A 17,896-nucleotide genomic window follows, 5' to 3' on the forward strand; every position below is an offset into this window, starting at 1 on the left:
AACTGAACTCAATGACCTAGCTGGTAGCTGTTGCTATACTGTAGATGCATTGACTATGAGCAATGGTATGAATCATAAACTTGAACCAACAGGAGAGATCCCCTTACTAAATTTGAATGAAATATTATGTATTACATTATGAAAGTAGACCAGATTTATGCAATAAGACCAAAGCAGGTCATGGGCCTTAATAATACGTTATGTTTTCTCATCACTGCCATAATGTTCAACATAGTGACTTAACCACTCAAACAGGCATTGTAATATTACCGTGTGTATCAGAATTATTATTTCATGTTAAAATGGTATATAAACATAGTCTTAGCGGTCAAGTGCTGTCTACACAATGCTGAACATATATGTGCAGGCTTGATCAGCCTAAAATGAAACTTATGAAACTTTGCCTTTGTCCCTCCAGAGTCCACACGTATGGAGGGGACTTTGGAGCTGGAACAGCACTGTCTGTACAGCGACTCCCACGTTCCCTTCATATGGAAAACCATGGGTATAAAAGACCTCTGCTGAGACCAAGGCTTCAGTCTCAGTCTCGAGTACTCAGCATCTCATAAGGAGAGAGCTTCAACGATCTCATCATGGGGAACTCAAAGCTCTGCCTGGTGCTTTTAACCACACTTGCCTTGGCTTGTAAGTATTTTTGTAATTGCATTAAATATTGCAGTTAATGCCAAATTGATTCACTGATTGTACTAGTAAAACTAGAAGTTAAAAGTTTAATTTTGAGTTCAAACTTCATCAAATCAACAGATTTTCTTGAGGTAACTATATAGGCCTACTGTAAATGATGGAAATGGAAAATTGTAACAAATTCTAAATCTTTAAAAGAAAAAAAAACATACAAATGTATCGTCCGCACCACAGGCTGTAGCCTGAGTGAGGTGGTCGACATGGATGCCGATGGCCATGCTGAGGTGGTCGACATGGCTGCCGAGGGCCATGCTGAGGTGGTCGACATGGCTGCCGAGGGCCATGCTGAGGTGGTCGACATGGCTGCCGAGGGCCATGCTGAGGTGGTCGACATGGCTGCCGAGGGCAATGCTGAGGTGGTCGACATGGATGCCGAGGGCAATGCTGCGGTCGTCCCTGCACCCAGCTCTGAGGCCTTTTCTGCTGAAATGGAGAAGTAAGTTATGCCACCAGCACATACATGTTTTTATGTGACTGAACACATGATTGCGTTATGAACGATGTTAAACTCAAAGTGAGTTTAACATTGTTTAATGCAATCAATCAGATAGGACTTTTCTGTTTGGATGTACAGTATGGGCTGTCAAGGCCAGAAAGTATTTTTTTCCACTCAGTATTAGGCGTTCCCACATAACTTCCGGGTATGATGATGATGTTGCATACCCTCTATTGATTCAATCAGTCAATGATGATTCAATTCAGTCAATTTACATTACTGTGTGACAATGCAACTAGTAACTGTAATGTTGTGAATTTGATAGCCTGAGTGAGGTGGTCGACATGGATGCCGATGGCCATGCTGCGGTTGTCCCTGCACCCAGCTCTGAGTAAGTTATGCCACTGCACATGTTTTTATGTGACTGAACACATGATTGCAATTAAAATAAGAACTGTGGTACAACACTTTTAAAGCAATACAATTGTTTTCAAGTTATTCTTGATAGTAAGTCCTCTTGTATGTTTTTCTTTTCTTTCTTAGATATCCTCTGAAGGTTGTGGTTGAGGGTGAGTACGATGTCAAACTGTAAACTAGTAAAACTAGAAGTTAAAAGTTTAATTTTGAGTTCAAACTTCATCAAATCAACAGATTTTCTTGAGGTAACTATATACTGTAAATGATGGAAATGGAAAATTGTAACAAATTCTAAATCTTTAAAAGAAAAAAAACATAAATGTACTTAGTTATTTTACTTAATTGTGTTAAACTTTATTCATTCATTATTCATTTAAACTTCTTGTGTTTTCCTTATAGATGCCCAAGAGGAGGGATCATGCCTGTGTACGTTCCTATATTTATTAAACATATTCCACATAGATTTCACACATAGATTTTTATAGACATATTGTTGACTTAACAATAAAACCAGGACCCCCTTGAAAATGAGATTCTACATCGTAAAGGGCCTATCCATTCGGACAAATTAATTCTGACAAATGACATCTGCGAATAATTTAACCAGTCATACAACTATGACCCTATTGAATTGCTGAAAATACTTGTACGTACAGTAATTAATATTATATAATAATAAAATAATCTATTTTTAACAGTGAACAAAAGGTACAAAGCATTCAACAAATATGAATACCTCTATGAAGCCGAATCCTTGAACGCCATCAACGGTGCTTCAAATCTTCGCAATGGACCCAAGGGCTCTTGCAAGGTACACGATGCATATATATATAGTAAATATTACTTAAGCATAAGTACACATTTTTGTTCATGTATATCTTTCCTCGTAATATCCTGAAAGCTAAAATGACACCTGCACAGGTGGAGATTGAAGTGCCCCAGATGTGCAAGTTCATCGTCCGCACCACAGGCTGTAGCCTGAGTGAGGTGGTCGACATGGATGCCGATGGCAATGCTGTAGTCGTCCCTGCACCCAGCTCTGAGGCCTTTGCTGCTGAAATGGAGAAGTAAGTTATGCCACCAGCACATACTGTACATGTTTTTATGTGACTGAATACATGATTGCAATTAAAATAAGTCGTACAACACTTTTAAAGCAATACAATTGTTTTCAAGTTATTCTTGATAGTAAGTCCTCTTGTATGTTTTTCTTTTTTTTCTTAGATATCCTCTGAAGGTTGTGGTTGAGGGTGAGTACGATGTCAAACTGTACCCTGAGGAGGGTGAGACGTCCACAATCTTGAACATCAAGAGAGGTATCATCTCTGCCCTGGCCGTGCCTCTGCTGGAAGAGGAAAAGAACAAGAACATGGTACATTAAACTGCTCTTTAATTTATACCTCACTGCTGGCATCCACATGTGTATTCTTGTATAGCCTACACTACCAGCATGAAGAATTCTTTTTATACTTTATATTTGAGGGAAGAATTATCAAATTTGTATTTCTCTGCATTCTTCCTAGCCCACCATCCATGGCAAATGCAGTACCTCTTACTCTGTCAATGAAAGAGAGGACATTGCTACTGATATCAGCCTCACCAGGGATCTGTCCAAATGTGACAAGTTTGTCCCCATGAGAGACCACACCAGCCCCCTGGCTCTGATCTCTGGCATGGTAAGACATCCAAGCAATGTGGTTGTTTGCTTGTTTGTAAAATGCCATACTGTGAGTCTGAGAAATAGGCTAATACAAATAACTATCTACTTGCAGCACTACCCTCTTGCCCAGCTGGTCAGAAGCTCCCAGACCTGTAACTACAAGTTTGACAATGAGAACATGCACATGACCTCTGGTGCCTGCACTGAGAACCACATCCTGATTCCTTTCTCTCACAAGTAAGTCAACCATATACACGGTTATCTCACAGTATACATGATTTCGCATGCATCTATTATGTAATAGATCTTAACTACGTGTTGTTTGCCCATAGGGGAGAATATGGTGTTACCAATGTTGGCAAGCAGTCTCTGACTTTGCTGGAGGTTTCTGCTTACAACGACAGAGTCTTTGACTTTGGTAAGGAGATCTTTGCATTTATCTTTTTTCCTATGGATGTTCTTTGTTTTCTTTGACTTTCTTTTTTTCATCAATTCATTTTCAACTGTTTACTCTCTGTTTACTATAGATGCAGCCACTGTCAAGGGTCTGAACATGGAGACTCCTGTTGACAAGAGTGTTATCCAGGATAAGGATGCTGGTCTGGTTCTCCTGAGAGAACTGGCTCATCTGCCTGAGACCGAGGGTCAGAGGAGGGCCCATCTCTTCCACGTGCTGGTTGATGTGGTCCGTGAAATGAAGATGGAGACCCTGAGCGCTGCCCTTCCCGAGGCTCTTGAGGTGTCCCGTTCACTCAGCTACCAGGTTCTGGCTCAGTGTGGTACTCCTGAGTGTAGCAGTGCCATCATGCAGATCCTGAGGACCTACGACAGCTCCGCTGTTGAGGTTGATGCCACCGTGTTTGGTCTAGGACTGGTGTCCAACCCCTCTCCCCTCCTGATCAATGACATGCTGGAGATGGCTCAGTACAAGCCCAGCAAAACCATCATGTATGCCCTCAGCAATGTTGTCAAGAGGTGAGGAAACAAGTCTTGAACTTACTTACTAGTACTGTTAGTACTAGCTTATTTTGTGTTACACAATAGATAACTCAACTGCCACATTCATGTTCAATTCAATGTTATTTCCTTAATAGGTTCTACAAAGCTGAAGGCAAACTAACCCCTGAAATCCATGCTGTTGCTCATTTCATGGGCTCCCAGCTGGGTGACTGCACTGGTGACAATGCCTTCATGACTCTGAGGGTGAGTGGTTATCTCTAACAGACTTATACTTAATAATAATAATCGTTATTATCCCAAAGGATATTCGTCTTCACAGTCTGTTCAAACAACCACTTAAAAAAACAACACATAGGCCTAGTACATTTGTTTAATGTTGCGTTGGCTGAGGGAACAAAACTTTACTTCACAAGGTAGTAGATAACAGAACAAACTCATCAATGGTTTCATGACTTTAGGTTATTGGAAACATGGCTGCAGCCATGGGCGCTGCCGGCCCTGCCCTGAGGACTGCTGTGATCGAGTGTGTGAACCAGCCTGCTGCATCCCTTGCTGTTCAGCAAGCTGCCATCCAGGCCTTCAGGCTGACCCCTGTCCCTGAGGAGGCAAGTCATACATACATTATCACGGTTATTAAGACTTTACAGAAGTAATAGAGATTATTTTTTATTTCAATGATGGATGTATTTCTCTGTCACAGGGCAGAGAGATTCTCATGCAGGTGCTTCTGGACAGCGCCAGCCCCCTGCAGAAGCGTGTTGCTGCCTACCTGGTGCTAATGAAAGACCCCCAGCCAAGTGAACTCGCCCAGCTGGCTGCTGCCCTGCCTATTGAACCTGACCAGCAAGCCAGGAGCTTTGTCATCTCCCATATTACCAACATCTTGTCTTCAACTGAGCCCGAGACAGAAGAGTAAGTAAAGCCTTTTAATATTAAATATGCATCATGAGCTGTGGGTAAGAGGATTTCATCTTTCATTTAATGCTTAACTCTAATTAGTATATCTAACTTTCTTATAGGCTGAGACAGAAGATCCTCGATGCCCTGCAAGGTAATGAGATTGGAACTGTCATGGACCCAACCAAGTTCTCCCGCAACTACAAGGTTGGATCTGTGGAGGGCAACATGATCTTTGAGGGTGCCAGCTATCTGCCCAAGGAGGTCATGCTTGAGATGACCCTGAAAGCCTTTGGCTATGACATTGACATGATGGAGGTAAATAAAACCGATTGTTTCCTTGTAAGATGTAATAATGGATTGCTCAGTTATTCAAACTCACCTTTCAATTGTCACACTAACAACGAACATTCATACATTTCCAGTTCGGCATGGAGGGCACCGGACTTGAGCCAACTGTTGAGGCCCTGTTTGGAGAGCACGGATTCTTCCCAGACACAGTGCTGAAGACAATGTACTTTGTCTCTGACAAAATGCCCCAGGAGGTCAGCCTGGTCCTGAAGAACCTGCTCCCCGCTCTAAGGAACGACAGACGAAAGAGACAGGTAAGTTACAAAGGTGTTTGGATGTTAATTTACTACTTACATACTTTATTATAATTTCTATACTCATAAGTCATCATCTCATTATTTGTATATATTTAGGCCACCCAGAACATCATGAGAGAAATCGGACGCAACCTTAACAAACTGGTGACTGAACTGAAAGCCCAGCAGACCCCTGAGGCTATGGTTTACCTGAGACTTTTGGGAAATGAGCTGGGATATCTCAAGACCAGTGACATGGAGGAGATGGCCTACTCTGCTGCCATGATGATTGATAACATGCTCAAGATGCTCCCCATGGATGTAAGTAAACTTACATCCATGTAGACTTCGCTGCTACATGACGAGGTGGCAGCCAAGTATATGAACTTTTAATGTTTGTTTTAAACATGCCTACCCGGGGCGTCATGTGTGGGGTGGCGTGCCCCCCAGGCATTCTTGGCGTTTTTTCGGGGCATGAATAAGATCCTAGCTTGTTTCTTGTATGAAACAAAATTAGTTACAAGAGGTATTTATATCGACCACAATGTCTTACGTTCACATTTAAAAACAAACATTAAACAAACCCTAAACAAACATTAAAGTCCATAGACTTGGCTGGCAAACGATTTACATCATAAGTGCTCTAAATTAAAAAATCCCATATGACGTATTCTTCAAAAGCCATGCTGAACTGACTTCTATTTCCTGACAGTTGATGAAGGGATTGATGACTAAAGCTGACAATGAAGTCTTCGCTCACTACATCTTCATGGACAATGAGTTCTTCCTGCCCACTGCTACTGGTGTGCCTCTGAGGATTGCCCTGTCTGGTACCTTCACTCCTGGTATCAAGGGTGGACTCAACATTGCCCGTGACATGGTAAAAATATTCTCATTTTCACAAAGATGAATAATATTGAGATGTACCATTACATATGGTATCTCTCTCATAACCCATCGCTGGCTGACCACTTTTTTCCCCCCTAGAGCGAGATTGCCTTCATGCCCTCTGCTGGCATTGAGTTTACGACTCGGATCGGCTCTTTCATTCCTGAGTACATCAACACTGGACTGGAGATGCACACCAACCTCTTCCATGAGAGCGGACTGAGCGCGAAGATCTCCATGGGAAGTAGTGAAATTAAGTTCACCATGCCTGCTCCTAAGAATCCTACCAAGCTCATCAGCATTACGTAAGCCTCAACTGACTATGTACGCAAACTGTCTATATGGAATCTAATTCCTGTAAATGCAACAATCCAAACTTTCTTCTTTCTCAATTACAGAAACACATTTGTAGCAGTGAATGGTGCTGAGATTAAAACTATCCCCCCTATGGTGGAGGACAAGGTTGATGTCAGTGAGTGCACTCCCTTCTTCGCTGGAATGAAGTACTGCACTTCCCTGATGTACACTGATGCTTACAATTATGAAACCCCCTACTTCCCCTTCACCGGAGACAGCAAGTAAGTGAAAGCCCTGAAACTTGTAAAATGCTAGAACAGCATTCGTGAATGGAATGCCTTTTAAATTGTATTGTATTTAAGTCAAATTAATCGTAAAATGGATCTATCTCTCAGGTTGGCTGTGGAGCTCCATCCTACTGGCGAGGTGACTGAATACTCTGCTACCATCACTTATGAGCTCGTCACAGAGGATGAGAAGGTTGACATCGTGAAAATGGTCTTGACGGCGGAAGGTAACAAGATTCAGCAAATAATGATTTCAAAGCTATAAAACAGCTTATTAATAAGTGGAGGTAATGGCATTTCTCTTACATTGGAGCTGTTCTTATTGTCACATTTATTATACACAAACATGTTTGTTTGTGGGGGCTTACACTGCAGGCACAGTTTTGAACTGGAACAAAACTCATATAGAAAAGAATATTCCACTAGGATTTCCCTTACTATTACGTCAACATAGTTTTGTTACAGTAATATACCTTTAGTCAACATAGTCAAACCTAAAACAAGCAATTTGCTACTATGGTAGTCTTTGCAACTGATATTGAATTATGGTCGTTAGGTAAATACTCCACACATTTTGTCATGAACTTATTTATGACTGCATAATAGTGTAAACAGCTGAAGGCATTTTTTCCTTTACCAGGTGCAGGTGAGGCTACAGCAACTGTGAAGTACAACAGGGCGAAGAATGTCCTCACTACTGACTTCCAGATCCCTGACTACGACCTGGAGGCTGGATTCAGGCTGGGTGTCGTTGACGCCAACACCAAGGGCAATGGAGCTTACGCAGTCTCCCTTGACCTGATCAACAAGAACATCCCTCAGCTCTCCCTGGTTGCCCGTGCCAAGTATGAAATCAATCAAAACATGAGTAAATATTAGAAACAAATATCAGTATACTTGTATACTGTATTTGTATCTGTATACTTCATCAATGTTTGGTATGAGACCATTAACTCATAGATTTCCCCTTCTTAGGGTGGCAACGGTGGAGGAAGCTATGCTGCAGCTCCAGTTGCTGGTTCCCTTGATGAAGGCTGATGCCAGCTTCACGGCCAACCTGAAGCGTGGTGAGACACTGGAATTAGAGCTCACAAGTGACATCAAGCTCCCAGAAACCACCTCACTGCAGAAGATTGCCTTGAAATATGGTATGATATAAATAATATTCCCCTTATCTTTTACACAACATTATTGCACCCAGTCCCCATTCATCACATCAGTTAGCTTGGGTACATAAAAAAAATACCCCCAATTATTAAAGATTAATTCATCACTTTACTGCAAAAGGATACTTGCATATATTCTATGTGGAACTAACATAAATAACTTTTTGTAGATGACAGCAAGATTGAGGCTGAGGTCAAGTCTGAGATGAACTCTCAGATCCAGAAACTGCTCCCCAATGCTGAGGCATATGAAAGGATTATCAATGAAGTTCTTGATATACAGGTTGGACAGACTGACATGAAGGTCCGTCAAATCATCACCATGTCTGTGGAGGTAAAACCATACCCATATGTCACTTTATGCTTCACTTCATCATGAATGGATATCTAAAAACTGTACTAATGTGTCCTTTTAGGCAACCAACAACTACATGGACAAATATGTTTCTGATATCCCATACATGACCTACATGAGGATACCTGCCATGCCTGAAATTACAATGCCAGAAAAACTTTTCTTCAATGCGTAAGTAAAATGTTTTGGGCAAAAAATTGCTAGCCATGAGGGTAGGAATAAAGAGTATTACAAAATATGTGTTCCTATAATGTTATTTATTATATTATTTTGGCAGCGAGGCAAAGGCTGCTTACAACTTCAACAATGAACGCTTCCTCATCACTCTGCCTTTTGGAGGAAAGTCAACAACAGCAGACCTGAACTTCCCACCTGCCTTGGCCACCCCAAGCCTGTCACTGCCCCAGTTTGGCCTGGAGGTTGCCTCCATTGAAATTCCCCTCCCAGAGCTGTTTGTCCCTGAGACCATTTCTGTTCCTGTCTTTGGAAAGGCTGAGGTTATAGCTAAAGCAAGCACCAACCTGTATGAATTAGAGGTTTCTGCAGCTCTCGGCAAAGACGCTGCTGATACGCCAACCTACTCAGCCAAGTTTGAAATGGAGGGAACTTCCCCAGTAGACATCTTGTCCCTCAAGATTGAAGGTAACATTTTCTGCAGCAGTAACAGTAATCAATTAAAGATTTTCAGTTTTGTCTAAAACTCACAAATGCACTGTATTCCCTGTTTCAGGCTCTGGATTGCTGGTTGGCACTCCATCTGATTCTCTCAAGGCAGACATGAAAGCTACTGTGACCCATAAACTTCTTGAAGCCAGTGTGAGCATCATGGAACTTGGAACCTTCACTGATACGATCAGTGTCAAGTCCAGCAGCAAGATTGTAGCAACAAGTCCTCTTGGCCTGCTAATTGAGCTATTACACACTGGCACGGTTGGCTTCAATGCTGAAGAACTTTCTGCTGATAGCAACCTTGAGGGATCCATCAAAGCTGGACCCATCTATGGCAACACCATTTCTACCCAAGCTTTTGCAGTTTTCCCATTCAAACCAGAAGCAAAGATCGACTCCTCTCTGAAGATTGACTCCACCATTCTTAAGGCTCAGAACACCATTGCAGCCACATTTATCAATGGTGAGCTCCATGTTGCCTCAAACACTAATGCTTTTGAGGACATGCTGACCCAAGCTGCAGAGCTTTCCTTCAAGGAGAACAAACTTGCCCTGACATGCGATACAAATACTATTGTATTTGGCATGAAGGTACGTAACCAGGCTGAGGTCTCTGCTGCCACAGATGAAGTCATCATCAAGATGGAAACCAATGCTGACCAATCTGAAAGCCGCATCTTCTCCTTGCTTACTTCCACTCTTGATGTCAATGGTCTGGTTCTAAGCAGTGATGCTGCTGTGAAAATTAGTGAAAATGAGGCTGTTCAGAAAACAACTCTAAAAATAAACAAGGAGGGTTTGGCTGAGCTGTCCATTATCAACAAGGCTGAAGTGAGTGACATCAAGGTTGATAATGCCAACACTCTGACCATCACTCTCTCTAGCCTTGACTTCGACACCAAGGCTGAGGCCATCGTCAGTGAGTATGCCACTTATACCCATGACATCACCATTGCCCTGAAGCCCTACACCGCTTCTGCAAATGTGAATAACAACCTGAAAATGCTGGCTGCCAACATCATCAATGAGGCTGAGTTGAAGGCAGAGCTTTACAAGATTGACCTGACTGGAAGCCTGAAAGCCACCTATGGTGAAGAGGAGATCAAGCACACTTATGAGATCAATTATGCTGACGTGACTGCCAGTGCTAAGTGCAGCACTACTGGAAAGGTCTTTGGAACCAATATGAACCAGAACACCGAACTTGAAGTTGTTGGACTTGCTGCCAGGCTCACCAATGATGCCCGCTTCAACTCTCAGCCCATGCGCTATGATCACACCGTCCGCACTAGCATCATTCCTTTCGACTTCAACCTTGATGCCATGTTCAATGCTGATGGCGACCTGACCCTTTATGGCAAGCAGAGCGGCCAGCTCTATGGCAAGTTCCTCCTTAGAGCACAGCCCCTGGCCCTTGTCACCTCAAATGAATGCAGAGCCTCAGTGACCCAGCAGCTGGATGATGGTTTCTCCATTGAGACCACTGTTGACAACAAGATGGAAGCATTGCTGACTCCTCAGGAACAGAAGGCCACAATGATGCTGAAATCTAAGATGAACAACCATGTGATGAGCCAGGAAGTTAATGCCTACAACAATGCTGAGAGGCTTGGACTGGAGATGTCCAACACCCTCATTACTAGCCTTCTCAACACTGATTCCAGTGAAAACCAGGAGTTTTCCATCTCTGGCTTCCTTAAATATGATAAGAGCACTGAGAGCCACATGATTATGTTGCCTTTCATTGAGAATTTCCCAGCTCTCCTTGAAAACATCAAGGTCGTGTTTGTGAGCATGGCAGAAGCACTGCAAAACTACATCAACAATGAAGACATAAAGGCTAAGATCGAGGCTATTCCTCAGTATGTGAGTGACTTTGTTTCTCAACTGAATATTGAAGGCAAAGCAGTGCAGCTCAAGCAGACCCTGATTGATTTCACACAGGAATATGTTATCACCATTGAAGAACTGGAGGCCTCCCTGATGAACCTGAAGGATGTTCTTGAGAAAATGCTTACAGAAATTGCTTCCCGCATGCAGGAAATTATTTCTTATACCAAGGAAATGATTGCAAGTGGCACCTTGTCTGAGAATGTCATCAATAGACTGAACCAGGAGCTGAATACTTTCCTTGACGAGTATAATATCAGGGATATGATTGTTGCCATGGTTGATGCCATTGAAGAGGTCATCAAACAGATTGACTTGCAGAAGCTAAGTGAAAGTAGCCTTTCCTTCCTTCGTGATCTGGATGTTCAGTTTGATGTCAAGGCTAAGCTAGAAATGGTTGTCAGCAAGTTGAAGGAGTTCATTGCCAGCTTTGACATTACTGTGTTTGCTGAACAGCTGAAAACCTACATTTCATCCCTCAACCTGGATGCCTACATTCAAGAACTGATGGCACAGTTTCCAACAAACCTCTTTGGTACAACAGTTGAAACTCTCAAAGAATTGATCCAACAGTTTGACATCATTGGAAAATTAAACACAATTGTTGCTAAACTCAGAGAGTTGATCGTCAAGTTTGAAGTTGAACAGAAGGTAGAGGCTATCTTAGAAAAGGTTGTGGAGCTCATCAAGCAGTTCAAGATTGATGAAACTGTCCAAGTTCTAGCTAACAACCTGAAGGCCATTGACATGCCTGTTATGATCATGCAGGTACTGGAAAATGCCATCAACTATCTGAAAGCCACAGAAATTAAACAAGTGGTTGAGCAAATTAATGAGTACCTTGACAACATTGTACAGTACCTTAAATCTTTCAACTACAATGCTTTTGCTGATGAGGTCAACCAGATGATTTCTGCTTATTCCGCTAAAGTAAATGAGCTGATCAAGGCACTCGAAATCCCCCAGAAACTTGAAGCCATCAGAGAGTTTGTCAACTTTGTCATGAACTACCTGGAGCAGCTGAACATGCACTACCTGCCTGTGATTTCACTCCCTGAGATCACCCTTCCAGAGATTTCATTCCCTGTCATCCCTGCAGTCCCCTTTGAGAAGCTCATTGAGACTCTCCAGATGCCTGAGTTCAAGCTGCCAAACATCCCTACTGAATTCATGGTGCCAGCATTTGGAAAACTGTATGGTGAGATCAGAATCAACTCCCCCATCTACACTATCAGAAATGTTGCTGAGCTGCAGAGTTCCGTTGATGGTGAGAATGCTCCTCAGGTGACAGCATTTGTGACCTCCCAGGCAACATCTCCCAGCTTTGACATCCTCAATTTCAACCTGGATTCTACAGCCCGCATTGCTGTCCCTGAGGCGCATAATGTGATTGTTGCTGAGACCCTTAAGTTTACTCACTCTGTCCTTGAGCTTGAGCACCAGGCATCTGTAACTCTTAAAGACCTCTCAGCCCAGGCCTCAGCTAAGACCACAGTGAAGGCCACCACTTCACCTTACACTGCAGAGCTTGTGAATGAAGCCTTCTTTGCCACTGCAGGTGGCCTGTCTGTCACAATTGACACCACATACTCTCACATGCTTAACATCCCAATCATTGCCATCACCAGTGAAACTTCTCTGACCCAAAAGGTTGTTGCACGCCAGGAGGGGACCACCGTTACCCTGACTGTTGGAAATGGAGGCACTGCCAAGTTCAACTCTCATGATGGAGTCCACAAGAGTGACCTGCTCTTCACCATCAATCCCAACATTGCCAAGCTGACTTTCACTAGTGATACAGACACAGCTCTTCTGAAGATGAAACAGACCCTGAACGCTGACTCTGTCATCTTCAGCTATTTCAAGTTTGATGCCCGCTCTGAGGCAGAGGGCCCAGCTGTCAAGAACAGCCTTCTGGTAGCATCTGGAAATGTCAACCTTTATGATTCGAAGATTGAGTTGAAGGCAACCCACGACACAGAGCTGGTTGGCACACTCAGCGGAGTTCTCTCTAATGCAGTCAACATTGTCATCCGTCCCATTGAAGTTGTCCTTGATTTCCAGAACAAGGGGAACACAGTGTTAAGCTTCACTGATAGTCTGATTGCCAAACTGGATCTCCAGAATGATTACTCAGCTCATTTCAAACCTGACACCCAACAGATCAACACTGTTGCTCTGGCACGTCTCAATCAGTACAAATTGTTCTACAATGTCACCATTAACAACAATGAGAAGGAGTTTGGTATCTTCGCTGATGTAGATGGTGAGGGTAATCTTGACATCCTGGCGACCCCCATCAGCATACCTGAGCTTAATCTGCCATTTGTTGACATCCGCACCCCAGCCATCAGTGATCTGAACTTATATGAACTTACAGGCCTGAAGAACATCTTGACTACCACAGAGCATAATGTTGCTGTAGCAACCAAGATTGTGTACCAGAAGAGCAAGTATGCCCCTCTTGTTGATGTGATGGGTATGATTCAGATTCCCTCTGTGGGTAACCTGATCACAGAGCTGTCCTTTAAGTCTGCCATTATCAACCTCAAACTTAAAGCTGGACTGTACAATGAGGATGATATTGTGTTCCGTCTGGGAGCAACAACCGCCTCTGTGTTTGAGAGCCTGAAGGCTAAGCTTGATGGCACCACCAGCCTGACGACCAGAAGAGGAATCAAGCTGGCCAACTCTCTGTCCCTTGAGAACCTCCATATTGAGGGTACCCATGAGAGTACAATCACTGTGAATCCCGAGACCTTCGAAGCTGCTGTCTCTGTAGCCACTGTTGGCAAATTAGCCCTACCCATTCTCAACCTGGAAGCCAACCAGAACCTGGTTGCGGACATCAAGACCAAGGCAAATGCCGTCTCCACCTTGAAGCTGAAGGGTGATTTAAATTTGCCCATTATCAAGGCTGTTGGAAAGGCAGAGGCAGACCTCAGTCTGAAGCTGGAGGGAACATTTGAGGATGTTTCTGTGGAGACAACCAACATGGTAAATATTGAGGGCACAGTGTTTGAAGAATATCCACTTTTGGCAGCTCTTAATAATGAGGCTAATCTGTACCTGAACGCTGATGGCCTGCGCTCCACAATCAAGGTTCTTGCTAACACCAGACTCAACCAGGGTGAAATCAAGCTCCTGGAGATGGATCTGGATCAAAGCCTGGCTATTGAGGCCTCCCTTAGCCGTGTGTATGCAGTGCTGAAGATTGCTAGCAACAACGAGGCAAATGTCATGGACTTCAACACCAATGGAAAGCATATTATCCAGGCTACAATGGACCTTGCACCTACCTCTTCCTTGACCGCTGATATTGAGATTGATATGTCTCAGCCAAGCAGCCTGGGTGAACTCACCATCTTTGAGAAGACCATTGTTGAGCTGACAGCCCCAAAGCAAAAGATCTCTGCCAATGCCAAGATTGTAACTCCAGTGTACACCACAAGCCTAGTAGCTGAGTTGGAGGGTGATGCCCCTGTCTTCAAAGTGACATTCAAGTCCACTGCTACCTCAGTCTTTGTCATCTTGGATTATGACCTTGATTGTGAGTGCCTATTTTGTCTTCATAAAACTAAATGCCACTGCTGTCTTCTATTAAATACATACATAATATTTCAAATGTAGTTATTCATTTTAAAACAATTTGCTTCCATAGCTGCCGTCACTGTAAGCCTTGAAAATGCTGCCCTGTCCCTGACTGGCAAGGCTGTATTGACCCATGCTGACCTTACCATGGACATTCAGCACGTTCTGTCCCAGTCTATGAGGTACCCACTTTTGTCTGAAGCATCCCAACTGATTTAGTTTTTATATTGACCATTTCCGGTGTTCTTAGGCAATTCAGACACTGACATTCCTGTTTTTTTCTCCATATCAGGAAGAGACGCGAAACTGACGGAAGGTAAATATTACTTGTAAAAAAGTAATTATCTATCCATATGGATAATCTTGTGTTAGTTTCTAATGGTTATTTCTCTATTCAGTGACGGCCGCCTCACCTTGAACATGGACATCACCAGTCCCACCTTCACCGATGTGAGCTTCCGCTATGCTGCCAGCAGAGATGGTGTCACTGCTTCTCTCTCCACCCCATCAACTGGCGTCCTTGGTCTTCAGGTCCAGGGCAGGGTGCTATCTCAGATGAATGGCAGACTTTATGGACGTTATGCTGTGAGTATTTTACATTCATATTTTGTCTAAACAATTTACAATGTAAGCATTTAGCAGGCTCTCATCCAGAGTGATTAAGGGAATAAGCTACTAAATAAACTTAAAATAAACTAGGATACCAGGTAAACAACAAACTTTGAAATGTATTATTTTAAACTACAAATGTGATCATCAAATTATGATGATTAAAGACCGCTCAATTTGTTCTTCTGTTCTTTTTACCAGTCTGCGCCAGAGGATGATGTGGACATCTTCATCATTAGAGCTTCTGCAAAGGAAGGCGATAAGATGAATCTGTATGTTGCCTTCAACATGGAGGCCCCTGAAATTGTGATCAACGGACTAAAGGAGAGGCTCCCCGCCATCGTCTCTACCCTGAACGACTTTGGTGAGAAGTATCAGCTCATTGGACACGTCACCGGACTTAAGAGTGCCATCGTCAATCTGGTTGAGGAGACTTACACCACCGTCAACAACCAGGCTGCAGAGCTCAGCCAGCTTTCCATTCTCTTCAGAAACACCGTCGTTCAGTACCAGAAGATTGCCCAGGTCTTCCTGGATGCTGCTGTGAAATTCCTGAGGGAAACCCAGTTCAAGCTGCCTGGCTCTGATGAGATGACCACTCTCCCAGAGGTCCTCAAGAAACTGACCGGTACCATTGCCGCTGTACTAGATAAGGCCATCCAGATGATGCTTGTTAATGCTGAGCTCACTTTCAACACCATGGTTGACATGTTGAGCAACGTTCAAGTCACCATGCCCATCGGAGATGTCATGTCCGGAGCTCAGATGATTGATCGACTAAGAGATACAGTGAAGGCCATCCTTAACCAGGTTGTGGATCTTGTTAAGAACGTGGAAAGCCTGGACATGATCTTGGAGAAGCTGGGCGAGACCTTGAAGGTCATTGTTGACAAAGCTCAGGACTTTGTTGATAACACCCTGAAGTCTGACATCCTTGATGCCGTTGCCATTTACATCAATGCTTTCTATGGCAACCTTGTCACTCTTCTGAAGAATGTCATGGATCAGGCCAACACTGTTGTGGATATGGAGTATTTGAATACCACCATTGATTACATCATGGAGGTTGTTAGATCTGTGGTGGGCCTGTTAAGCAACGTCGAGTTCCAGGAGTACGTGAAGGTTGAGGGTGGAAGGCTTGAGATTGACCTTCCATTCTACCTCCGCCAGTGAGCGATTGTCAAGGACTAAAACACTACCTTCTAATAACAATTTCGGACATTCAGCTATATTTATATATGTATCAACAGATATGGTATTCTATCCTACTTATCTACCTTTCTGCAATATTAGTATGAAATAAAACCAGTTTACTATTTAATTTTGTATGGCTCTTTTATTATTATCCAAATGTGTCAAGTAATTATTGAATCAGAACTTTACATTTTGCCTAACGTAGGTTTCGCTATATGCAGGCAGGTTGCACTTTCCTGGGTTTCTCTACCTCTGCCAACACATATGCCTGCATACACGTACTGCTTACAGCAGTGGTTCCCAAAGTGGGGTCCGGGGACCCCCAGGGGTCCTTGAGGGAGTTCCAGGGGGTCCCCAGCTAAATGATAGTTTGGAACCAAATGAATACTTATGGGTCTGTAACTCTGAGAGTGTACAAATGGAACCAAATGGACCCTAACGGGTGCATTTGGTTCCATTTGTACACTCTCAGAGTTAAATTTACATTGATTTTACAATATAAATTGGGGTCCCAGAGATAGAATTGGCATTAAATGGGGGTCTGTAGATTAATATGTCAAACTGGAGGTCCTTGAAATGAAACTGGTTGAGAATCACTGCTAGAGCCGTAAAAATATTCTCTCTGGCATATCTTTTCAAATGGGGGTCCGTGGGATAATTGGTGTCAATTTGGGGGTCCTGGGCGTGAAAAAGTTTGGGAACCACTGGTTTACAGTATGCTGAGAGCAAGTCTTTTCCTGGTTTAAATTGTAATGTGTAGCCTATCTATCATATTTATAATGTTAATTCCCTAACATTATTGCACTTCTCATTTCAGTACTTAACATGTTGGTTGTTTTCAGTAGCCTACTTCGAACAACTGGCAGTGTGCGGGATCACCCACCTACCTATTGTTTATATGAATGTGTAGTTGAGAAAACTGTGACACAAGCTAGGTCATTCTGGCACTATTTGATTGACCATAATTATAATGGTATTCAGACTTTCTTGGCTTGAATTCAGAGATGTTTTGTTGTATTCCTCTTCTAATATTCCAATCTTATTAAGAGCAAGATAGTTGTTTTGGAGTTTATACATTACTCTTTATATTGTTTTACCATGGCCTATTTACTTAAATTAATCAAATATTGTAATATTGAATCAGGAATGCGACAAAAACCAAAAAGTCTGTTAATTCAAGGCTTCACACTGTGATTAATTGATAGAAAAAAATGTTTTTGGGGGTGAACTACCCTGGTGAACTACTGTCTGTCTGTCTGCACAGACAGACAGGTTAGTGCAGGGGCCA

The 17,896-nt window shown here is 42.9% G+C and overlaps 1 protein-coding gene across 1 annotated transcript; it reads left to right on the forward strand.

Annotated features, from left to right (window-relative positions):
* Positions 1-593: 593 nt before the first annotated feature.
* LOC306940990 (apolipoprotein B-100-like) lies at positions 594-16,587 on the forward strand (the record flags this gene model as incomplete). The annotated part of the gene is made up of 31 exons (XM_079526291.1): positions 594-645; positions 880-1,141; positions 1,467-1,532; positions 1,685-1,710; positions 1,958-1,984; positions 2,257-2,369; positions 2,480-2,625; positions 2,783-2,930; positions 3,082-3,234; positions 3,331-3,455; positions 3,551-3,636; positions 3,746-4,193; positions 4,313-4,421; positions 4,637-4,783; positions 4,879-5,090; positions 5,198-5,393; positions 5,501-5,680; positions 5,780-5,983; positions 6,375-6,542; positions 6,650-6,855; positions 6,949-7,128; positions 7,243-7,361; positions 7,775-7,979; positions 8,110-8,282; positions 8,471-8,634; positions 8,717-8,826; positions 8,933-9,297; positions 9,386-14,764; positions 14,876-14,987; positions 15,204-15,390; positions 15,616-16,587. 31 exons carry the CDS (start codon positions 594-596, stop codon positions 16,585-16,587), a joined length of 11,040 nt encoding a protein of 3,679 aa, XP_079382417.1.
* Positions 16,588-17,896: the final 1,309 nt, after the last annotated feature.

This window comes from Electrona antarctica, assembly GCF_951216825.1.
Source record: "Electrona antarctica genome assembly, chromosome: 17".
Lineage (NCBI taxonomy): Eukaryota > Metazoa > Chordata > Actinopteri > Myctophiformes > Myctophidae > Electrona > Electrona antarctica.